The 25,724-nt window shown below is 39.3% G+C and overlaps 1 protein-coding gene across 2 annotated transcripts in view; it reads right to left on the bottom strand.

Moving 5' to 3' along the window:
- The window catches only part of FAM53A (family with sequence similarity 53 member A), a 76,575-nt gene extending 51,063 nt beyond the window's left edge, over positions 1 to 25,512 (bottom strand). Inside the window, exons 1-2 of one of the 2 annotated variants that reach the window (XM_064511560.1) lie at positions 25,413 to 25,512; positions 2,753 to 2,999 (exon numbers count right to left, since the gene is read on the bottom strand). In XM_064511560.1, coding sequence (XP_064367630.1) covers positions 2,753 to 2,830 — 78 coding nt within the window. In that variant the 5' untranslated portion in view covers positions 2,831 to 2,999; positions 25,413 to 25,512. Of the gene's footprint in view, positions 1 to 2,752; positions 3,000 to 5,109; positions 5,132 to 25,412 lie in introns of those variants that run through there. The other variant, XM_064511561.1, reaches the window with a different exon arrangement.
- Between the last annotated feature and the right edge of the window lie 212 nt (positions 25,513 to 25,724).

Below are 25,724 nucleotides of genomic sequence, written 5' to 3'. Positions count from 1 at the left end.
AACAACTTCTCTGAGTTTATGTTTACAATTAAAAAAATCTGAAGTCTTCTGGGGGTACTGAAAAGTGTTGGAGAGCAGCACGAGTTAATTGTTTGAAAGAGTCCAAGTGGGCTTCTAAACTCTAAGGCACACCAGTCAGGACCTGGTCTCAGGGTCATTTCAAGTAAGCATAAACCAGCATCATCAATTTCCCCCCTTTTCCCCCAACTATTTTAGCTGCTTGTGCCAAGACAAGCACTTGTGCAACTGCACAGTGAAAGGGATCATGAAACTGATAAGGGTTAACATTAACTCAGGGAAGAGAGGTTAGTCTTAACCTTGGATCAGTTCATAAGATGATTCACTGCATGGTCCTACAGAACTTTGTGTGCCAGCACAAGCAGTGAAGGGTGCAGGCAAGACCACTGCAAAATTGCTCTAAATTATTATTGCTATTACAATAAGCCATAGCATTAGCCACAGCTTCTTACCAAAAAGTCTAAACTTGGCAGAGGTAATTCAGGACCCCTTACGCTACTAAATTTTAACAAGGACAAAAGACTAAGTTGTGATCTTGAATAAAACTTAAACTTTAGATGATAAAAAGTACACTTTTTTCCACTAGTAAATAAGCCATCATTTGCTCACACGAATCTTTTTCAGCAGGAAAGGACTGAGTTGCACACCTTCATTCACACCCAGTCCTGCATTTCTACACGTCACTTCATAATTTCCACACTTTTTCAAGCTGCCACTTGAACCTGTTCCCAGCCTCAGGACTCATTTTCTTCAATGACTAAAGCATTTACAAAACTGAGTTCTTGATGCATGAAGGGTCAGGAGGAGGAGATGAAACAACTGACTACAAATCACTTGCCATCTTCCACTCCCATCTGCTCTTTCTTCTCCTTGCCTTATTTGAAGTACTGATAAGGACAGGAATAGGAAAAAAAACCCCACAACACATTACAGCATGTCATTAGGCTAAACAAAGAATATTGATATTTAGGGTCACAAATCTACATAGACTCCATACAGTGTAAAAGCAGTAAATACATCCTTCTCTGCTCTTACAAGTCTCCAGCCCAAAACCTACGGTAAGTACCAGTGAAAGGATACCTCAGTGTCCAAGCTTACACAAATCTGTCTCAAACTTTACAAGCTGCTGCTACACTTTTAGAGAGGCAACCACTATTAGCTACAGGTCAGCTGCTCACAACTAGGTCTAGAGTTTAACTAGAAGTGCCATCAGCTCAAGAATACAGCAGATTCACCTTCAACCAGTGCTTCGATTGTTTCACCAACTTCGTTCAGTAAAGACAAGCTGAGAGCATGCATTTCTATATTAGGGGAGCTATCATCTTTCCAAGACCTCATATATGCCTTTCGAGAAGGGCACATACTTAAGGTAAAGACAGTAGAAACATGCAAGTTATTAGAAATACTCTTAATAGAACTGTTTCAGTTTCAAAAACCCTTCTGATTAATCTCATAAGAAATATCCTTACTTTTGTGGCAGGTTTTATACATGTGCAAAGAAAAGCACAAATGTTTTCTAAAGTATAGACAAAGAGTCAAACACTTCACAGAAAAGAATTAAGAGTTGCTTGTACACAACTTCTACATCATTCAGTATATGACTGATCTGGTCCAGACTTGTGGAGTAAAATAAGGAAACTGTTACTGAAGTACAACTTACAAAGGAGGCTGTTTACTGTTAAGTACCTGAACAGGCCCCAGGTTAAATGCTAGTGCTACTTAGTATTTAAAAAAGGAAAATAACAGAATTGGAGTTGAGCAATACTTTAACATATCATTAAACAAACATTCCTCATTTTTTAATGTCTCATTGATACCCTAGAGTTTGATTTGCAGAAGAGTTGAGCATTTTCATTTGCAATTAAAGTCAATGAAACTAAGTCTTTAGGCTAGCATGGTGCCACAATACCTCATGTTACATAAAGAAATACAGTCTGAGGCTTCTCAGAATGGGCAGCCAAAATTAAGGAGAGTATCTTGTGTCTTTGTTTGCTCACTCTGAAGTAGAGATAATACTGCTCACTTCACAAGCAAGGTGTGAAGAGCTGCACAATAGGAAAAGAAAAATAGATTCCACAGTCAGGGTCTGAATAGCATGCCTGAATTGAGTCACAGACCCACAGATTAATCCAGCAGGAAACAGTACGTATTACAAAACTGTTCAGAGCACCAGCCATCTCACACTGGTAAGGAAGGATCTACCGGTGTCCACACGTTGGTGGTCAGGAACCTGACTTTCAGTTCAGCTGAACACATTTACTACAAGATCTGTGCTTCTTTCGCACAGTGCTGAAAATTGCCTGCATGGAGGTCAGTGTTTTTTTAATAAGTAAATAGTGTTGTCAGACATCAAGCACTTGCCTACATAAGTGAAGAAGTTTCCCCAATACTAGTATCTTGTTTTGTTAGGAATCGGGAATCTTGAGAAGTTTTGACAATTTTTTGATCCTCAAAATTCTTTACATTCCATGAAGAGAACAGGCTTTCCACTACGTATTTTAAATGAAGCTCTGCACATCCAAGGAGATCATTAGAATATGAAAGCATCTCCTCAAACAGCAGGACCACTCAAGTTCACTTTTTCCCTTAGCAACCCTCACCCACCTTGCAAATCCATCCTAGTTTCAATGGCTTAATTCTGGCTTATCTACATTCTTGAATTTGGTGTGTATTTCTGAGTTATCTTAAATTACTTTGCATTTCACATTTACATGTTATTTTGGCACATCCTTACCAGATTAATATTGTATGTTTTACATGTCAGGTCATCCAAGCTCTGGTTCTGCAGCTTTTCTGTTATTAGTGTTACCATGGTAGTTGTTCCTTTTCCACTGCTCACACTGAAGTGTTGGAGGCTCTTCGGTGTCTTGTTTCAATACTCATGAGCCATTTCTGTTTTGCTTTAAAGTCTCAAGATTTATGCTTCCATCTTATTGCCAAAGTCTATTTCCAAATGCTGTCAATGTATCATGTCTGCTTTTCTGTAAAATTGGGGCAGAAAAAGAAAGTCAGAAACATTCTTGTGTACATCACAATTGCAGTGTTGTAATAACTGGACCATTCATGCATACCCATATGTGCAAATACATCACTCAGAACATGACCAGCGTTGCTTAGCATTTCAGATTACAGGTCTCCTTTCACAAAACAATGCTCCTAGTGAAATTTCATTGGTCACAACTTTTTAAAAGGGGAGTGAGAATCATATTTACACAGTAAAGATCACATTTTCTGCTTTCCTACAGTTAGACTGATTCTACCTAAGAACTTTATCCAAGGCAAAGGCAAAGATGCAAGTTCTCTCCTCATTTAAGCTGCCAGTAAAGTCCTAGCGAGGTGAACTAGAACAGCCTATGAAGCATGCAAATACTTACCATACCGTTCTGTATGGCACTATTTGCCATTCTAAGAGATTCTACCCTTTTGTTTTGTCACTAGATCTTTTGAGAAAGAAGCAGAGCAGTAGGTAGCCCAAGTGCTATACCCACTCTCCAAATCTTTAACTATTTATAATACATAACTTATTTAAAAAACCCACAGGGAGTATAATTGCCACCCGCCATCTGATCTTGAACTTGTAAGCAGGACAAATTAACAGACATGCAAAAACATCACTGACAAAGGCTTAAATATCTTTATTCTGGGAACAGCCATTTAAATCAAAAACACTAGGTCCACCAGTTGCCTCTTCCTGTCCTAAACATCCTCTATATAGATTTCTTTCTCTCCCTCTGTACCCTCAGCATCAGTAATCCTTAACTATTACAGCATTAGTCCTCACTGCCTGCTAAAAACAAAGACACCTTCCCCCCACACACACACCCTGAAACCCCACATACTAATATTAACTGGTTACTTTTAGCACAGCAAGTGTTCTTCCTTACTTTCCTAGCCTCCAGCTCATTCCTTCTCAGTTCTCGAAAATAAATAAAAATTAACTTCGTTTTCAAAGCCAAATCTACATTAGTATTAATGGTAATTTCTTCACACCACCTTCAAAAATACTCCTGTTCCCATACTTTGCTGTCCTCAGCTCATGCTGACTAGTGGTTTGCATTAATTAATGCATTTTGTTTATAACTTCAATTGATCAAGTTTATTCAGTGACAACACCTACTGTTATAGAATAAAAAAAAAAAAAACAACAACAGACATACAGATACATCTGAGGTCAAACAAAACAATGAAATCCTGGGGAAAGACATCTCTGATGCTAGCAACAAAAGTTTGTTTTCATTTGATAGGATTTAAAGTCTGCAGTAAAAAGGAACAGTAGAAAATAATCAATCGAAATGAACATTGCAAAACATTGCTTCTTCTACACACTGCTACTAATGAGCTGTTTAAATAACCAGTAGTAACAAAGAAAGTCACTTGGGTCCATGACCCAAGTTAAACCCATCTAAAAGAAAGATATTAATGGTATTAATGGCAACATCAGATTATCTTCTAAACCTGCTGCCTCAAAGTACATCCTCAAATATGATTTCACATGCTAACTTTATACTATTTCACCTTCACAGAAGTCTTATATATAACACCTCCAGGAGCCCAAGAGCTCTCAGAATCATAACTTCTGGCCACTTTTGTTCTCATTCTGGTATCTAGGTTCATTGCTACGATACAGGACGCTTGCAAGTGGTCAACCTTATAATAAGACTACCTAGACATCTGGAGACTCCATCGGTCTTTTTCTACTGAATGTATCACATCTTCCAGAGAAGCACCCAAAGATTCGAAGTATTTACCAAATCTTGCTCTGAACACAGATCAAGTCAAATGTCAAAACCACTCAAGTTCCACACACTCACTGCTAAAAGTTACATATATCCTTTTCAATGTAAACATCTGCCATGGCAAAACGCGATTCATGAAATGCTATGCTAGTTTAAGGGCAAGTGTGGAAAAAAAAAGCACTATTGAAAGTAGCACGATCAAAATGTATTGTGATGTAAAGGGACTTCTCTGTCTTTTAAACCTAGTGAAGTTTGAACTAGATCCAGAAATCAAAAGAAAAGCTGACTGCAGGTCAGCAGTTATACATACACTGATGGCATTAGACCAAAAATATACTGAAACTGAACAACTTACTAAATTGGTAGAGAGACTTTCAGATTCATTTTAAGGTTTAAGATTTCTGTGACTAAGAGGCTGCTGATCTTTTCAGCTGTTTCTTTACTTCCATTTCTGCACAGAAGGGACACACAAGAATTTGAATGTTTCTCTACCAAGAAAGAAAATAAGCAAATCCAATAGAAACCATCAACGATAAGAAGGAACAAATTTTTGGTCTGTTAGCAGACTACTACAATGTGGTTATATTTTGCCTAGTTTCACCAAAAAAAAGTGAAGTCTGAATTACACAAACAAGAATAAGGAGAGAAAAGACGAGGATACTAGTCTTTAATGAAGCAAGACATTCAGTTGCATTAGGGGTAAAGGGAAGGAAAGGCTTCACAATCATAGTAACATCACATTTTCAAATCAAATTGATATGTACAATGATCATCCACATACTTATACCCTATTAGATATTGAAAATACTAGAGTTGCAACCATTCTGGCCTTTTCTGACAGTGTGTATTCCAGTCTTCTGGAAAGTATTTCCGATCTCATCAAGAAAGGATTTCTTTAACTGTATGCATTTAAGGGCTACATGGGACAGAGCATATACCACAAGGACGAAAAAGTTGTATTAGCTAGACAAGCCTTCCTATCAGCTCACTGCTGTTCATCCAATGAGGAAATTCCATTTTTCCATAGCAGGCACAAAGTCCAAAGTAGGAGTTTTAGCTCAGATCAGAAGCATGCTTCAGAAGTGAACCCCCTCCCCATCCTTCCTTAATGTGCTTTAGTCCACATCATGGAACAGTCCCATCCAAAAAGGGATCTGCCCTAAAATGACACCAGAATGTGCACTCCAGTCACCATTGGGTGTCCAGCATACTGCCCTTCACAAATGCTGGTCTGAAGCAAGCCTCCACGATGTGCATATGCTGCAGTTATCAGTACTGTTTCACTCTATAAATCCATTCCTACCGGGCCACGCCTCTTGCTAATAATGACATAATAAATGATGTTCAAGAGAAAACAGATTCAAATGTTATCATAACCAGATTCTTATAAGTGAAAGTTATTCTAGGTTGCAGTTTGATACATCTCAGTTGCCATCACTCTGCCATGCTCAACTGTCAACACATGTTCCTGTTTGCTTCTCTGGCTATTTGTTACCAGTTGTGGTATGCCAGCACAAGTGTTTGTGCTACCACACAAAGAATTAGATCAAGGAATTTTTCTAGTTGGAACAGAACACAACACACTTCCTTTTGTTTTTAGTAAAGGTTGCTTTCCAGTCGGATCGGTTCCCCAGTCAGGTTCGTCATGAGGAAATGAACACAAACGCTTATGTGGGCACACTGTGGGAGGCCGGAGCTGCTGACTGAAGTCCCTGCCTATCTAATAGCTTCAAAAAGAAAAAAGTCACACAGGAGAGCTATTTGACATAAGCATTCCTCGCAGTGAGCCAAGCAGATTCTCCTATAATTAGGAATTATATCTCTCATTCCAAAGCAAGATTGAAACACGTTTCGTTCTTATTATCCCTTTTCAGTTCATGCTCCTTTGACTAGTCAAACTGCTACAAGCCCACAGGGATCTGCAATCTCCCCTGCAGCCTCAGTACCTTACCTCCAAGTGACAAAAGTTTAGTTCACTCCAGTCCACTCATTTATACTCTCCAAGGGATTGCTTCTCATGTTTGTTGATTAACTTTGGTTGTTAGGACACAAGAGATTCTTAAGAGTCACTAACTTCACAATCCTGTTATTTTAAAACTTCACTAATATACCAACATATTGTCAAGCCTTACAAGCTCTTGGCCCTCAACATCTAACTGCAAGTTCCATACATGACAAAAAACTGCTCACAGTAGCTTCATTTTGTTGTTATTTCAAAATCTATTGCTGCGGTTTGTGTCTAATGTAGCCATAGAGATGGTAAGCTCTTCATTTTATGTACTTTTTCCATCAAGTTCTCATCTTGGAAATGGTTAAAGGCAACCAACATTCTTTTTCAATTTCTCCTTATCATGCCCTTTATGCTTATCAGGCTCAATCCCTCTTGAACTACTTGGCACTTCAAACTAATTGGATTTTCCGTAATAGGCACCATTTGACCATCCTTGCTAGGGCAATGTGGATCCTGCTGAATTTGCATTTTTTCAGCTGCCTCTCAGCATGAATCTTAGCACAGTCAAGTTGCGCCTACTAGTCCAACTCCATCCCTGCTTCCTCTGCAACCTGTAATGTAAGTGTACCCCAGGGATACACATCTTTGCTGTGACCAAGGCTCTATAGTTGTTAGCAGCTGAGCCAGGCACACAAGCTCAAACACTAAAACCCTCCACATCTTAAGGCAGTAACAACGCCTCTTTAAAACAAAGCTGGATGAGGTCCTGGAAGATTATGGCCATCTTTCCCTTAGCACATCATCCATTACAGAGCCTGATTAGGTTAAAAAAAAAGTGAGAAAGCTGAGCTATCCAAGATAAACGTGCATAACAAAGATGACCTGAGTCTCTCCCTATGCTCTGGCAGAGGCTTAATCTTATGGGGACCCCATAAACTGTGTGTTGGGGAAGCTATTTTTAGCTGCTGGAAGACAGGTTAAAAGTTAATCTAAAAGAATAAAATAAATGGAATATATAAGAAAGCCTCCAAATGCAACAGCAAGCCAAAGCTAACACTTCTCACAGTTTGAGAATAAGCTCTGATGGAATCAGCATCACCATTATCTCCAGTTTAAAGCTTTATTCTGTAGCACAAATATTCTGAAATCTGAAGAGAGTTTAGATTTATTATTCCATCTCTATAGTACTACAAAAGAAATGAGGTTTTATTTTTCAAAGTATAGTTACAAGCAGTAACGCCTTTAAAATTTCTGCCAAAGGATAGAGAGAGGAAAAGAAACTCATGTCACAAATTCTGTATCTCAGTGATGTCACTGATGTCTTTTTTGGGGAAGACTACTGAAAATGTGGAAAACCCCCATCAATTAAAGGATGGCAGGGACTCATCCAACTTAACAACCTACTTTCAAAGTGATGAAGAGTTCTGATGAAGACTATAAAGCCAATTCAAAAATCTCTTCTTGGCTCTAAAAGAAGAAGGCAGCTAGAATCATTTCCAGCCCACTCTTCCTCCCCTGCATACTGCAGGACAAGATGTTCCATCAACAGTTCATCTCACCGGGGAAAAAAAAATTTACATTTGTTTTAAATACTTCTATCAATTTCTTCTCTGTTTCTGAGAAGTTCCATCTTGGATAAAGAGGAAAAGATCACAACATTTCAAATGATTTCCCCATAAGATGAATGTGAAAGGGTTTCCTGATGAAACCAACTCCATAGTTCTAAGGGACTAATATTACCCAGTAATAACAAAAAGGTCCCTCTTCCCCATTTCTTCACATTATTTCCTACTCTTTAAGTGAAGAGAGGTACAGAACCCATACTACCAACAATCCTGTAAAGACTTCTTTAGCCAGATTCCAGCAGAAGAAAAGGACTAGCTAGAGCCAAAATTCCAATTCAGATAAGTAGGTCCTTTAAAATATCATCTCTGCTTTAGCAAGCCAGAGCACTAATCACTCCAGCAGTGCTAATTCTAGATCCAGATAAATTTTGCTACTAGACTCTAAATGGAAAACACCTTGAGTTTTGTTTCCTGGCACTTTCTGCAGCATCCAGGAAGCATTTCAAAACTGAAACATCACACAAAACTGTTTAAGTTAACATACCACTTTTTGCCTGTCCCATCCCAACTTAGTCTTGCTTCAAGGATAACTATAGAAGACTAGCTTTTTACAAACTGTAAAACTAATATTTTATGCCATCTGAGAAAACTACACAATATATTGCAAAATTCCAGCTTCCAAATGGAAGTAGAACATTTTTTCTTATAGAACCACCCATCTATTTACCGCAAGACCAAGAAGTTCTGAGGAGCTAAGCATTTCTCATCAGTCTATTATCATCAGTTCTGAGCCCAGGAAGGTTCTTGGTAGCACACATTTGGACTCTATGCTTTTTAGCACTGCTTACAGAGTGATTATTCTGCAACCTTCCAGAATGCCAGCTGAAGTCTAACAATTAGAGCTTTAGTTTCCTGCAACTACAGAATTGTCCCTCAATATTCTGGAGGATAGGTACTAGAAAAATACTACTGATGGCAGAACACTTCTGTTTCCAGCTTGTTACAGTATCTTATACTTCAGGGATCCTCGCTTAACACGATTAAGAAAACATCAGCACAACAGGGTGCTAGTTAAGTTCTCTACAGAAAATTTAGCAGTTAATATTAGACTGACAGAATTAATTTCTGATCCAAAGATGGGGAAAAAGTAAGGTTCAAGTAGCTTGCATTCCACAGAAATAGTTTCACAATTGTCTAGCAAATCCTGTTTAAACAGATCCTCTCCACGAGGCATGCAAACATCACACAAAATAAGGTAAGGTTTGACAACACTCCCCACACATGCTAGAATTGAAAATGAAGCCAAAGAAGTTAGTTCCAACAGCTGCAGTTCAGAAATTCTTTTAAAGACTAAAGAGATATTTCTTGAACTACAGAATCTTTCAGCTTTTCCACACAGAGCTTTCATAAGCCAGTTTTTATTAGAAGGAAACTTCAATATTATGAGGTGTTCAAGCTTGGATTAAGGTTGCCACAACATCAGCAGAGAACTGCAAAAGAAGCAAGAAAAAAAAATACACTGGAAGGCATCCTTTATATTAAGGGATAGATACTGGAGTTAAGTTTCTCAGATATTCCATAGGCTCAGGAAGCATAAGCAATACCAAGAGCTCAAAAGCATCCACTGAAGAACAAACCTCACTTATTGTGCAAGACAGGATTATATTTCACTATTCTAAGGCTGACAAGCAAGGATTTGGCTTGTTATTACCTCCAGTGATAGAACAGGATAAATACTAGGTCTGCTTACCTTAGCTAAATGCAGAAAATCACTATGGAACCCAGAACTTCCCTGCATGACCCTAAAGCACCATCATTTTAAGAACAGCAACTGGTCACTGAGACAGCTATGACAAAACAAATTGGTACCAAGAATAAGGCTGCATCCTACGCATGCATTAGCACTCCCCCATCTCCCACACTTCAGCTGTGAGAGTACCTGTGAGAAGGGAGCAAAGCCTAAACCATCAAATACAGCATTTAGACCCTGTTTTGCTTGACAAAAAAGTGTGATGCATTATGGAAAATTGTTTCAATTCAGAAGAGAACAAGCAGTACTCAGTTTTCTGATTGGAAAACGGAGTTTGTTTTTCAAAGTCTTTCCTCCCGTTAAAGATGGAGAAAGCCTACAAGCAGAAGCACCAGAGGTAAGCACCTGGCTTAAGATGGTGGTTTCCCATTTGCGAAATTCACAGACAGATAATGGGCTGGGAAGAGGGTAAAGGTAATATTTAATATGGAGATTTTAGTTCTTCAGATACAGAATCCATCTAGCTTGTCTTAGAAATAAATACAAAAAGACTTAAAAATTGTTTTATAAAATTTTAATAGAAACTGAACCTTTGACTGTTACACGATGAACTGCTGTTTACAAGAAATACTACCCTTTATTTCTCAAGTTACTAATCAGGTGGTGTGCTTTGGTTCTGTTTTTAATCCAGGAAGAAAGTGCCCTCCAGAAAGCAGAAGAAAGCGTGAAATAAGGGATGTTAGGCCTTCATCCCAGTTTATAAAGTATATTTCTCAAAGCAATGGAAGCAGTGGTGAAGTAAGCTTGAGAGACTTTTTCCAGTCATACATAATTCCCTTAAGACAGGGAAGGTACCACCACAGAAAACTATGGATAAGAATTTAACACAACTTCACAGGTTACAGCTTTTCATACCGATAGAAGCTCACAACGTTAAGCCTCGGCAGTATCCCAGGTTTAAAGCCCCTTTCACAACTGAGGAAGGCCTACCATTCACACCACAGACAAATCCTCCTGCATCTTCCCAAGTGTCTTTGTCAGACAGGACAATAGATGAGCTGTGCCTCATGCCTGATCCAAGATGTTTTGCTACTTACATTCTCTGCCTATAAAGAATCCAGCCCTATCTTAAACAACAGGCAAGGATTTCATCGACTTTGTTGAAGGATATTTACGTCTACTGTACACGGAGCTCCATTTGAACTGGCTACCAGCTTTAGTCCATGGCCACCCAGCTCCCCACAACGTGCAAGTCTAATTCTTTTTTCTCCTTCTTCTCAGCATTACTGCAGAAAGCACAAAACTACTTTTGTACCATGCTGAGGTAGAGGAAGTCTGGTCCACTGAGGCTTTTATACACCAATTCCAAGCCCCTCGCTTTTACCATAATTATGAACTAAATGTGTTAACAGTCATTATCTCAGAAGTAAACCAGCTCAAACTAAGTATTATTGTCTACTAGGTTTTGTTCCAAGTTACTTCACCAGGTAGTCACCAGTTGAAAGTATTTCTGTAACTTTCAGTCCACGACATCGTAAAAAACAATGTATGGAGCTGGAAGTGGTCTGTGTAAGGGAACCGCCTAAGCTCCAAATAGACTTATTCTTATAGATATTCTATTTAAACCCAAAGGCAACATTTATTTAGTATACAAAGCCTCTAAGATAAAAAGGCCCTCAGATTCACTACAAATAATAATTTATACACATATCAGTGTCTGAAGAAACATATCTACCACCAACCTAAATCTACCATGCTCCCACTAAAGCATGTCATGCAGGTTATATAAGGCCCACAAGGTTTTACTCTGAGGCTTGTACTGGGTCCCTGAAGGAGAATACAAAGGTAAAGATTAAGTGGCTTTATCACCGTGATATTTGCTTCACTCCATCAGTTAGAGGAGAAAAGCCAGGGGAAAAAAAAAGGACTAATATCACCTATGTTTTTGTTGGTGCTTGCCCTTAAAATGAGAACAAACACAAAGGCACATACATATCCTTAAAAAAACAAACTCTGGCCTGACAGCATGTAGCACAGAGCCCTAAACAGTGATGTGTAACACACACACACACACCCCACCACAAAAAATTCAGGTAAAATCAGTACTAAAGTACTGTTATATTACTAAATCCTACGGGCTTGGAGTTGAAGGATTATGCAAGTCTCCCCCATACCTCCTGCTCCCAAAACACACATACAGGTAATAAACTTCCTCCCATTTCCCTTCAGGTTTACTCTGAAGGGTTTCAGACATCTGGTTGACTTGTTTAAAATAAAAAGCCCAACTAGTAAGTTTGTTTTTATGATCCTAGAGCATAGAATGTTCTTGCTGGAGGCCTCAGGCCAGGTGAAAAACATTTGTGTTAAGATGCTACTTCATGGCATTGCAGGGATCTAATGAGCTGTATAATCTGCACACAGGGAAGTCTCCATAACATTAGCTTGTGACCACTATGAAATTTAAAAACAAAGAGCCTATGGTAGCCCAAGTATTTTTCAGTAAATAGCATAGCTGGTGATTTAAAGCTACTGCTAAATTTAGAAGAAATCACGTGTCTATGAGTACTGAAGTGTCTGTTATTAGCAGTGTTCTGTAAATATACAGGCACATTTCCCCCCTTATTAGCCTAACGCTTCAGATTAAAATCAACATTTCCCTCTTGTGACACAAAGTACTACACCCAATTTAATGTAGTGAGAAACGTTTCAATCTTTGATGCCTTAAAGTTATAACTCTCCAGAAGATCGTTGTGTAATTGTACTGAATGAGCATGTATATCTATGTAGTGTGTATTCTTGTTTTAGCAACTTAGGACAGATGCATTATTTACATATTTTTATATAAAACCCAGAAGGAATCCAACAAAAGAAAGCAATTTAGAGGAAGATGTATGCAAAAGTAAAATACTTCACAGGCTTGCATACAGTAGTTAAAGCTTTCTGCCATATCATCTATCCTGAAAAAGCATAGAAGTGCACTGAATTGATATGAGATATCATGCTTAACAGACAAGTAAAGTTCCCTTTCCTGGCCCAAACGTATTCTCAATCATAGCTGAACATCTGTAATCTGTTACTCAAGAAACCCTCAAGAAAAAAATTCATCTGGCAGGTGACAACACTTCAAGACCTCTAAAGAGGGATACACCGAGATCAAATTTTGAAACATCATTCTAGTTACATGATCCATTAGAACTCATATTTAAAAAAGCCCACATAGCTTTCAAGTAGTAAGCTTTTTTTTTTTTTTTAAATAGCATAAGAGGTCTCAGACATCACACTATGAGTACCAAAAAGCAAAACTGAATGGTAATTTGAAAGAGTTGTTGCTGATGCCCCTTTGTGACTTATCCTTGCCATGCTAAACTACACTTCACCTCAACTTAGTATATTTTGGTCTCCAGCTCGTTTTGCACATCTCAGGAAGCTTCCTAATGGTGAAAACTTTGAAGAGGTACACATTACATATGTACTGCTCCACCACAGAAATCTGTTTTTCTTCTTGACATCTTTCATGAACCCTCACAAAGAAATCAAATATGCTCAAAGCCTGAGCAGACCGGAAATCAAAATCCACAACCGTAAGGGAATGAAATACAAAGAAGAAAGTACATATGTTCATATTGTGTGCATTTTCAGCATTCGTTTCAGATGTTGCCTGAAGTGTCATCACAGACATCCCTCTTACCAGGCTTAAGCTACTTCAATAAAAAAAAATTCAGTTGAGCTATGTAGCTTGAGACTTGCTAGCTCAAACCATTCCAAAAACAAGATAACTGTTTTCTTTGTCTATGCATCCAGCCTTTAATGGCACACTGGGCAGCTGGATTCAGGAAATGCTACGTTGGAGGTCAAGACACAAACTAAGGGTGGAGAATTGCAGTAGGTATTTAGGAAAAACATTTGTAAAAATTACGTGAACTAAAGAAATATCACGAGACGAAGTTACATCACATAAGAAAAGACAATTGTGCTAGGTCAGGAAAAAAGAGTTTAAAGTGAACTCCATTTCAAATACTTTTTTTTTTTTTTTTAAAGAAAGTACTGAAAGAAGTCATTTTCAGACCTTCTTGCTTGATGAGAGAGATCAGTGCTTTCACTGTGCACTACCTCAACACTATCAGATGTTTAATGAATAAGTCACTAACTCTACAAGCAAGTTCTATGGATAGATTCATAAGCCAAAGTGGATTCAAAGTCACTGGGACTGTAGATCATGGCAGAATAACTGATTTTCAGTTGAGCCAAAAATGCAAGGTAATCACCTCTGTGGAAATGGGGGTGGGAGCTATTGTTTTAATCTTCACTGATCTAGACAGAAGTTTGGCAGCTTTAAACAGCAGAAGATAAGTCACTTGGCTAGTAAGTCAAACACATACATCTGCAGGCAACATAGTTCAAGAGAAGACAGCGCTATGAGTGTTTAGAAAGGAAATCTGTGTCCTCCCACTTGGACAATTACATTTACAGATCACTGCATTCTGACAAGACCAGCTTCTGTTAACCAAGGTGAAGGACAAAACAGTAAAGATTTATCTGATAAAGTCAACAGTAAGAGATGCAAGCTTCTCCTTTCAGCTCTTCACCTGAAAACTCTCAATCTTTCAAATGATCTTTCAACACTGCTAAAAAGTACGCTTTATTTAGACACGCTTTAAAATAAGCCTCTGAAATTACATCTGGGATTCTGACATCTTCAGTCATGCCAAGATTTAGGTATACTAGCCTGTATAAAGCAGTAAAATGTTTTCTGAGCCTCTGAAGAGCCAAACCACTGAGTTAAGGAAGTCACTGGCTGAGCACCTGGACTCAAAAAGTGTTGCAATGATAACCAGTTTTGACAGCTGCAGCCTTTTCTGCAGGTGCAAAAAGCATTTTCATCAGTTCAGTTTGGCTCAGTTTAACAGTCAGTTCAGTAACTGGTTCAGAATTTAGAAAGAGATTTGGTTTTATTTGATCTTCTCAGACCTCATGTTCAACTGAGAAGTGAGGGAGGGGAAGGAAAGATTTCCCCCCACCTTAGGAGTTCCAAAGCCCTCATGGAAACAGTGATCACAGACAGCTGGGATCATTAGGGTCAAATATCATTTTGCTTTCAATTAAGTTCACTTGAAATGCAAATGCTGTTCAGAATACTTTTTCAATTAATCTAGTTCATTTAATACATTTTTAATTTAATAAAGACTTTGATTAGCAGCATGTACATTAAGCATAGTCTCAGGTCCCACCAAAAAGCAACTAAAGCTTTATGTTTTATGTTAGAAAGTGGTGAAACTTAATTGATTTACACATATATCCGTATGTTAAGACTATTAATCAAGAAATTGCTGATAGCTGGATGCATCTAGCTAAACAAACATCAACACTGCATCCTAAAAGCAAAATCCCCATCATTTCTTCTGACACCTACAGCTAAATTAATTGTTCAAGCTCCTTTAATAATCAGAAGCTAAGCAAAGAAATCCCATCCTGAGTATCTAACCTGAGGAGAGGAATTGTACCCCCATTCCACACCAACTACCACCTCCTTAGCAAGGCTGGGGGGCTATTTCTCAGTCCTACCATTCCACAGATAAAAATGAAGATCTGGGATAATGGTATGAAGCTACTTTTATCTTAACAGTTTGTAGAGTCACTGTGCAATTCTTTTTTAAAGATACAGTATTATGCAAATACAAGTAAACAAGAAGCCCTTTACTATTTTTAAGTTAAAAATAAGCAACTATACTTCCTCTCATACCAAAATGCAAACAAGTGCTAATGTTTAAGCCATGCTCAATACACATTTTACCATTCACATCACCTTCAACTCCTCAATTCCAAGAGACATTGCCTTACTTTTTTGGAAACACTGTGGTTTAAAATGACTGACGTAATCTTAACTGCAATCCTAGTAACAAGCATTAGGCAGTTTTGGAGCAGGATTATCAGCCTTTAAACCCCCACTGAATTGAAGATTGCAGCATGATTTTGAAAAACAGATGTCTGTCTCTTCAGAGCACATAATGAAAAGCTTAAGACTGGTTGTAAGACAAGTTACTACAACTTGTAGCTAGTTGTGTCAAAATTGGAAAGGAACTTGTTCTAGAGGCACCACAGTGCTTAACTGCACTGGAATACATCTGGGTGGGAAGAATAAACTGCTGCATATGTAGGCACTGTAATCAGTGCCATGATCAGAGTGAGACTGAGGAAATCACCAGAAGGTGAAGATGTAAATACTTTGAAGCCTTACACAGACAGAGGCTGGAGGAGCAACAAGTGAAAAGCATTTACAGAATCTGACAGAGACAGGACTCAAGGAAACCCTCCTCCATGAAGGGCAAGTTTTCTATGTGAATCAAGTTGTGATGCATTGAGGTAAGGGAGAAGTCATGAGAAGCAAATTTTCAGGAGTGTGTTGCTACTATAGAAGACTCTGCAAATACTTAACTGAAGAAGTAGCCTTAAAAGAAAAGTTATATTTCCATACCTAGCTTGCAATGTAAAAGGCATTTTATCACAAGAAGGGAGAGCTTAAAATAACCCTAACTTCAGAGTAACTACTGATGGCTTCAGAGTGACTCCGTAACACCTGGAATTATTTGCAAGATACCAGATTTAGGCTGCTATATCATAAATTTGAATACAGTCAGGAGCTTTTTTTATAAAAATTTTTGGACATCACTTTCAGAAGCTAAGCCCGCCTTCACTCCAGGTGAACCCTTCAGAACAAGTAAAAAAATCAAAATTTGTTTTACTTCTCTTCGATTCCCCAGATTTCAGCAGAGTTCGGGGGGGGGGGGGGAACCCAACACAAACTGTTGTAAGCACTAAAAGTTAACAAGATGAGTAGGACCCACCAGGTTCATTAGGAATTACATGTCAAATAAGAACTTTGCTTTGATATTAGAGCAACAGGCTTTAGGGATAGGACAGAACCTACTGAATTCATACATCTGGACTTTCAAAAGACTTCTGCTGTAAGCAAAGCTGTCTATAGCGAATGCAAAACTTGTTGCATAACCACACCAAGAGAGCAGTTATCAAGGGCTCAGCCAGCATGTGAGAATGCACTGAACAGAAGCCCAGTTCAGTTCATTGATTTCATTACCAGCAACAGATGGTGGGAAACAGAGTAGGCTAGTCATACAGTGGACAAAGGTAGGAAGAGCTGTAAGACAGAATTAACTTCCTGCATAATTCTGACAAATTGCAAATCTGTTCTGAAAAAGCAGGATACAATTCAATAGGGATAGGTAAAAAAGTACTCTCAGGTGGGAATAATTAACTGAGCAAACAGCAAGATGAGTCCTTCAGAAGAAAGCTGTGGGTTAGGTTGGATCAACAAGCTGATCTTGAAACAAGTGTTAAGCTGTTGTAAGGAAGTCAAATGTATGGGGATGCATAAACAGTAATGTCAGCTCCAGGGCATGTGAAACAGTTTCTCTACTCCACTCAGCATAGGAAAGCCTCAGCTGGAGGACAAAGCTGGGCTTTAAGAACCACACTTAGACCAATGTGAACTAACTGTAGAGTCTGGAAAAGAACAAGAATGATTAGAGCTGAAAAACCCATGACCTCCCACGAAGGACTGAATACACTACATTTATTCAGGCCAAAAGTACCAAAAGGCTATATGTTTGGAGGGTGAAAAAGAACATGCAGGAAACAGGAACAAAACAAATACCAGTTCAAATATTTTTAAAAGAATACCCCAGGGAAAGAATAGCTGTCCTTCACATACATGGGGATTAGGGAGTAAACTTCAACTACAGCAAGGAAAACGCCTAGTTTCACATTCAAAAAAGTCCTAATGCTGAGCTAAGTGCTGGACTGTAGAGGAAGTAGAGCTTGAGAACTCGCCAAATATCTTTTAAGAATTGCATTAAATACATGTGATCCTGTTATGGTGCAGGGGACTCAACCAACCTACACACTTTTCAGCCCTACTTTTCTTAGGACTATCTCAGTTCCAAGCTACTGCAATGCCTTTGCTTATCCTCTCACAGGATATGTGCATCCTGAATGAGCTAGGAGTTAGCCTTCCGATCATTCAAATTGCAGTTCCAGGATTCCTAGCCTGACATTTGCACGTTCAGGTTGCTTTACTCTGCAACAAGAAGAAAAAAAAGTCAAAGCTGCCACATTTTCTTCATACAGAAATAAATCAACCCAAATCATCTCTCATGGTAGTGAGTAGTTTTCTAGCAACTGTGGTACATTTCCCCTCTGACCAACAGACACCAGAATCAGCAGGCTGCATACACACATCTTCCAAGCATGTCTAGGAGCCTAGAACAAGCATTTCAGCAAGTGATGCAAGTCTTCACTGATGCAGTGTCGCACATCCTCACAAAAATATATTCACCCTTTACTATGACTACAGCCTTCAGGTTGGTTAAGACTCCTCATGCATGTAAACTAAATCCTCTAAAACGAAAACTATCACATCCTAGATTTTACAGATAGGGAGTTGAAGCAGAGAGCACTAGCTACAGCCAGTCACAGGGAAGTCTGTGGCTGAGGGAAAAGAAGTTACATGCTCACATTTAAGCCATAAAAATCTAGTCACCAAAGTGCAGAACAAACTAAGTAACAGTTTAAGCATAAAACAATCATACAACAGTTAGATACAAGCTGTTACAGAGAAGGAAAAAATTTAGTATTTCCAGTACTAGAAATCGTTTTCCAGGGGACCCCTCTGATTTGTTATAAATGTCATCCTTCTGAATGCATTTGTTAAACAAGAGAATTAAAAAAGCACAAACAGTCCATGCTACCCTCCAACAGTTCAGCAATTTCTTATTCAAATATTGAACCAGACAGGTCTACTCAGGATGTAGTGCTAATGGAAGATAAGCAAGTACACATGTAGCCACCTCAAGTGGACCACCACACGTACTGAGAAGTGAACAAGCTAAACTTCATCCTTATGTTCCAGCGACAGCAGTATCTTCTTCCAAACAGTAACTTTGCTATTATATCTTATCTTTCAACAGCCCCTTACAGCAAGGTACAGCACTTAAGTTTAAGCCCCCGAGATAGGCAGGCTTTGCAAACTCATTGATCCTCAACTTTGTTTAAAAATGACAAAAACGAAACAATAATTAAAAGATAAGGTTCTAGGTTCCCACTCCTTTCCCTCCCTCACAACAAGAAATAAATCACATATTTTAGCCAATTTAGGTAAAGAGCTATTTGAGGGTATTTTTGTTAATCCTTTCTCACTAAATATTACATCAAATTAAACTGCAGAGCACAGCAATAGTCTTAAGGCAAGTTTACACATTACTGCCTTCAATTCACTCAATTCCAAATAGAACATAATGAATAATTATTTGCCACTACTATTACACTGGCATAATTAAGCCAAAAGGTTTCTGGTTCAGGATTGTATTATTTAACTGTCACTTCATCAAAAGACTACCTGGCTGTACAAGCAGATTCTAGGTGCCTAAATGCAGAAGCTTGCTCGCAGTGATATGAGGCACCTGCAACCTCCACAGCCATCCATGTGCTGTATACGAAACGCTGAGCGGTGAAAGAGACAGAAACCAGCAAATCTGGATCCATTCGGCCTCAAGCACATTCCCACAGCTCTGCCTTGATTCACATTCTACATCACGCCTAAGCCTCTAAATTTAAACAAATTTTGCATATTCTGCACGCTAGAGACATCTTTTGGACTCAGGAAGTTGACAAAGCAACAGGGTTTGACTGATCCAAAGGATACTGGGCTTTTTGCCACTTGCATCCTTCCTTAACTGGTATGCTGTGCTTCCACACCTCTAAAACTGGAAGAGGTCAAATCAACTGAAAACATGAAGGAAGACAAGTGCATTTTTCAGTGGGAAGGCAGGTGGAATTAAAGACAGCACTACCTTTAAAACAAGAATTTGCCCTATAAGCAAACTTTGAATGGCAGAATAAAGCAGCTGAACATCATGCAGCATCTACTAGTAACCACTGTGAATAAAATGCAAGCAAGTCAGGAATACTTTACTACTACAAAATGTGCATTGCCTTCATTGTGGCTGCACATAATCCACGGGTACAGTACTAAAGGCATGGTTTAGTACTATTTGCATCAATACAAAATACACAGCAAAAGTTAAAGATGTTGCAATAACAATCTGAACTGCCCAATTAGGGTAAAACACATGTTTGCCCTACAAATTTTAAGTCCCCGCCCCCCTTCCAAACTCCTTGAAGGCATTAATGCTGCTCACAAAGTTATACGAGATGGAAATTAGAGACCTGAAGTTAATAACACTAGCAGAAGTTTCTATTATTCCCATTCACAGCTCAAGGGGAAAAGAGGATAGAAGAGAAGAATGCTACCACAGTCTTGTCTGAGGTCTCATTAGGATAGCAAAGTGTGTGCGCATTTTTAAAGTTGGCCCACCTCAACTTTAAAACAGAAATCACTAAATTGCAAATGTGATCTTTTACAAGCTCATGAGACATGCAGTAACAAATCAACACCAAACCAACTGCCTAGGCTGGTGGGTGTTAAGGTAAAACAGGTATTCTTCAGAGAAAGAGTGCAGACTGTCTTCTAGCATCACTGATCTCAAACAGTTCAAAGCACAAAAGGAAAGGTACAGACAATGCTGTAGCAATTCCCAAGCCTCTTCTAGACCAGTTGGATTCTAATAACTAAAACTGAGCAAATGGAGAAACTGCTTTCTCCCTTCTCAAATGCTTTTTCCACAGTGACACACATCTCAGTACACCAAGACAGTTTTGCAAGTGACACTTCTCGTGTTAGCTCTAGGCAAAAGCATTGTTTAATTTCGCACTCTTAGTTCTGTCTCTACAAACAGACTTACACACGTTGAAGAGCAATTACTGTTACTGGCACTGGGCAAGGGTCTGAGCAGTTCCGAAGCTCTAGCCCCACAATTTGACCAATCGCTGAAAGTTTTTTTTCCAGTACTTCACTGCACTGGAGTTTAGTTTTTCCACAGGAACGTGAAGTGTTGCGATACCAAATTCAGAGAAATAATGCTAATACTGGCTAATCATAACCCTTGCTCTTATTACTAAGAAACAAGAACCATAAAATAAGTGATATTGTTTCACTAACATAATCAAGTTCAAAGAGAGGAAAGCCAATTAGTTTTGTTTTTATAACCCAATAATTTCTTTTACCTTTAAAATAATTTAAGTGTTTTATATTTTTAAAAGCATGATTTTTAACTGTTTGCATAAAAGAATACTGGTATCAGCAACCTAACAGTCATAACCTAAATAATGCATTTAGTAACAACCCTGCCTACTTCCCACTCCCCCAACCTAAAAATTAGTAGAAATGTGGCCTTCAGAAGTTACTTCTGCCCAGAGTTTCTTGCCAGCTTACTGATAAGCTTATTTCCCAAACTGAACCAACATAAAAGCCAAACCAGCATAAAAGATAGGATATGCAATATTTAAGAGTTGATTTTCAATCACCTTGACTGCAGACTCTTCTATAATCATATAACGCCACAATGTCCAGTTTGATTGTCACAGATTATGTATAAAACAAAATCTGAGTTAAAAAATACGTTTTTTTTAAATGGTCATTTTAAATAACACCCTTAAAGCACTCCATTTTCTGAAAGTGTGACTGTCTCAATCCCTCTAGCAGAGTATTTGCAATTAAGAAAAAAAACAAAATTTGGATTTTTGTATCAACTTTCATCACTGGATTACAGTAGTTCACTCACAGCCAAGATACTATTAACCACAAAAACTTCATGACATGTCTAAAAATAAGTTGTCAGCATAAATGGCTGGCTACTTTTCAGGTATATACAGTCAGACTAAAACAAGCTGCCTACCAAAAAATACCAGCCATTGAACTACAATGAGTTTCTATCGCTTAGATAGCTGTGTTTCCTAGCCTTGAATTTCTTCCCTAGAATTAGTGAATAGGGCTTCCCTTTGTTCAGTAACCTGTTCTCCTCCAGAAGTGCTCATATAGCACTTCACACATTTGGTTCCCCCCCACCACCATCATTAAGTTTGTTTCTTATAGATTCTACACAAAAAAAACAGATGTTTGTGAAGAACAGAAGAGTTCAAATAACTTAGAGGGAACAGTGCGCAGGAGCCTCTTACATGTTCTTCCATAATATATTTCAAAATTTATTTTTAATTTTAGACATTGATGCAATAAGACTAAAGACAAGTTAAGGTTTTATGCACATTTACCCGTAAGATCATTCTTGCATAAATATCAGATCTTAAAAGTGTAGTAATCTAAAAATAGCCCAACACATTTATTTTATAGAAATAAAAATGAAAATTCAAAGTAAACAGACGGTTAAGAAAAAACACACAAACCACAACGCCTGCACATTTGCAGGGGAGAAGGAAACTCACTATTGCCAAAAGGCAAATTTGCTGTGTATATTATCACCTCCAAAATATGCAAAAAAAATGTTAGTCAAGATATAAATACTAACACTTTCCATTAAAGGTTTAACAAGACTTTGTACTAATCTAAGAAAATTCAAAGCACAAACAGAAAGGACAAGTTCTGAGAACAAAACTTTCAAACACAGCATCATAAATGTAGGAGAAAAAAAAGAATCATGTTTGGAAAGTTTTAAGTACACATGCTTCTAAAGGGAATAATCTATCAAACCACAGGAGGTGCCTAGAACTGCCATCATCACTGTTAACACAAAGGAATGTAGCTGGGGGGGCACACCACTAGAGGAAGGGGGTGAAAGAAGAGAGAAGGCAAAAGGAGAAGGAACCAAAAAAAAAAAAAAAAAAAGAGCTGCAATAATGGCTACCAGACTCTACAGGAATTCCTATAAGAAAGAAAAAAAAAAATGCTATATAGGATTTATTAAGTCAAATGTAATAAATTGAAAGTAATATCTCAATGTCAAGTTTTCTGTTCATCTATCAACTAGATTTTCATAAATATAGCTTTATGACATATACTAGGCTTCCAAAGCTTAACTCAAATGGTTGGGAATACAAACAGATATATCTTCTTTCAGGCTGCTAATTCTTCCAAACCATAGTACCCTGCAAAAAAAGTAGCATTCAAGAGGAAATAGAGTTCCACTATACCAGTTTTAAAATGCCCATTTATAATTATTCAATTGACTTTACATTCTCAAGACACGATAACTGTGTGTTACAAACTGCGTGGTAAAGGCCTTTAGAGGACAACCAGAGTACCGCAACATAGAATATCCTAAAAGGATATCATTAGGGGAATGATCTTGCAGATCAGTATTTTAGATTTATGCCTGATAGCTAGTATGTACTTCCATGTGATGTAAGAGTAGAATCTTGCTACTGACAAAAAGACACAGACCATTGAAAATATCACATTAATGCAGGTAATATTTGCCAGAAATTCAAAATAAATATGTAGTAAATCAATTTTTTTTTTTTAAATCAGGAGTACTATGTTAACAACAGAGCCCAGCTTATTTTAAGCTACTTGGAATGCCATGTGTAGGGAGCTAAAACAAAGTCTCTTGCCTCTGAGCACAAATCTTCCAGGCAGTTTCTGAAGTGCAATAATTGTAAAGATAGAAGCACTTCTGGCTTGATCATGGACACTATATCACTAATAAAGCCAGATCTCAAAGCCACATTTCATTAGTAAAGTTTTTACTATTCAGCAAATATTGTACTCCAGATTTCATAAGCCTGATTCGAAGCAAACAGATAATTCACAACTAAAACATATCCAAAAACATTTTAGCTTGCCACACCACACAGAAACTTACTGGTTCTTGCCAAAAACGGCTTCGACAAAAACATTTTACTGCAGTAAGGCATATAAATTGGAGGCAATGTAACAGTAAAGGCTGTAATAACTGTTCTCAGGAGCTAATTTTAATGTAAGCACAGTGAACCAGAAAATAGATTTGACCAGCTGGCTTAACTCATCCTGAGGCCTAGAACTCAGCATGCACATTAAAAGCCAGTCTCTTATCTGGTCTGACTCACGAAGCCACTCTCAGCCGAGCAACTCAAAAGTTCTAACGCTACTACAAAGCACTATTTTTGTAACAGCTATTTTCTGAATAGTTATGATGGCTACATGATTTAGCTAAAGAGAAAATGGCTTAACTTTCAGATCTCTGCCAGAAGAGTCAAGATAACTGACGCAACGCTAAATCAGAGGATCATCTACAACAGCCAGCCTCTCTGTCTCATGAGACCTAAAGTGACCTCTTTAAACAGCATCCAAAATTTCAAGTACACAATTTTATTTAGCCTTCATGCAGGCTGCACAGGAAAGGACACTTAGTAAGTCAAATAATCAGAACAAAGCCATGTAACTGCTAGAATAACACAACCTAACAGCATATTAACTCTTAAATCTCAAACTTGCTCTTTTGAGCCCAACAGGTCTCTATACTTCTAAGCCATAAATAAGAAACTGACTTTCATATTCCTGGAAAAAAAATCCAAAACATAGTTTATTACCAGGAATCATAAAGACATTTGCAACAGTTTGCAGCTATTGTTGAAAGCACGTACCTACTCTGACGTAACTCTATCCTTGAGCAACCGAAGGAAGAATTGCCTCCAAACACTTTGATATGCATATATATGTGTGTGTGTATATATATATATATATATATATATATATATATATATGCAAATATTTTTTTACATCTCACAAAAGGCCACCTGCACGGAGCTCGCGTCTCCGTGATGGCCAGAGCCCCTTCCCTTCGCAGGGCGTGCAGCACAGGCCAGAACCCTTGCCTGGAGCAGCACCTTGCTCTGCAAGGCACGGCACTGAAATACTGCAAACCCCATTCCCCTCCCGAGCAGCAATTATTAACGCTAATAAGTTTTCCTTCTATCAGGGCATTAGGCAGCTACTGTTTTGCTTTTATCCAGACTCTTAAACTAATGGAAGGGCAAAATGGAGCTAACCTTTACCTCGAGGCTCTGCTGAAGGATCACATCTCCCTAGTCTTAACGGCAGAAATAAATATACGTATACATATACACATATATATTCACGCATATAGGGAGGTGGATGGAGATCGCAGCCAGCAGCTTCGGGCCAGCACAGAGGTGCTGCTGGGGATTGACTCCCCCCGCCCAGCACGTCCCCGCAGCCCCCCGCCGGGCCCGGCCCTAGCAGCAGCGGCCTCGGCCCACCCCACGCGTGGGGCTGCTCCCACCCCGCGAGGGACCTCGTACCCCCCGCCGGCTCCTCGGCGCGGGGCTCGTGAAGGGGCTCGGCCTGCGCCCCCCTCCTCCGCCTCGAGGGCGCCCTGCCGCGCTCACCCCCGCGGCCGTTGGTGGCCGTTGGCAGCGCGCGACTCCTCCCCTCCCCCCCCCCCCAACGGCTGTTACCTGCGGCTGGGCGCGCGCGCCCCCCATCTCCCTCCCCCCCGCCGCCGCCGCAGGGAGCCCGCAGCCGCTACCTGCGCCCAGCCGGGCCGCCTCCCCTCCGCATATGAACAACGCTTCTCAATGGCAATTGAACAAAACACAACAGGCTCCGCCCCCTCCCGGCACCCGCCCGGTCCCATTGGCCGGGCCGCCAGCCCGCTGCCCTTTGACCCGGGCGGTCATTGGGCGGCCCGGCCCACAAGGGGCGGGGGGCGGGCCCGTTCCAAACGGGGACGCGCAGCTGTGCTGCCGGGGGGGGCGGGGAGGGCACGCCGCACTACAGCCCCCACAAGGCGCTGCGGCAGGGCGACTCTCCTCCCTCATTGGCTATCTAGGGAGCATGC

This window comes from Dromaius novaehollandiae, chromosome 4, assembly GCF_036370855.1.
Source record: "Dromaius novaehollandiae isolate bDroNov1 chromosome 4, bDroNov1.hap1, whole genome shotgun sequence".
Taxonomy (NCBI): Eukaryota; Metazoa; Chordata; class Aves; order Casuariiformes; family Dromaiidae; genus Dromaius; species Dromaius novaehollandiae.
This window is presented reverse-complemented; position numbering and strand designations above follow the sequence as displayed.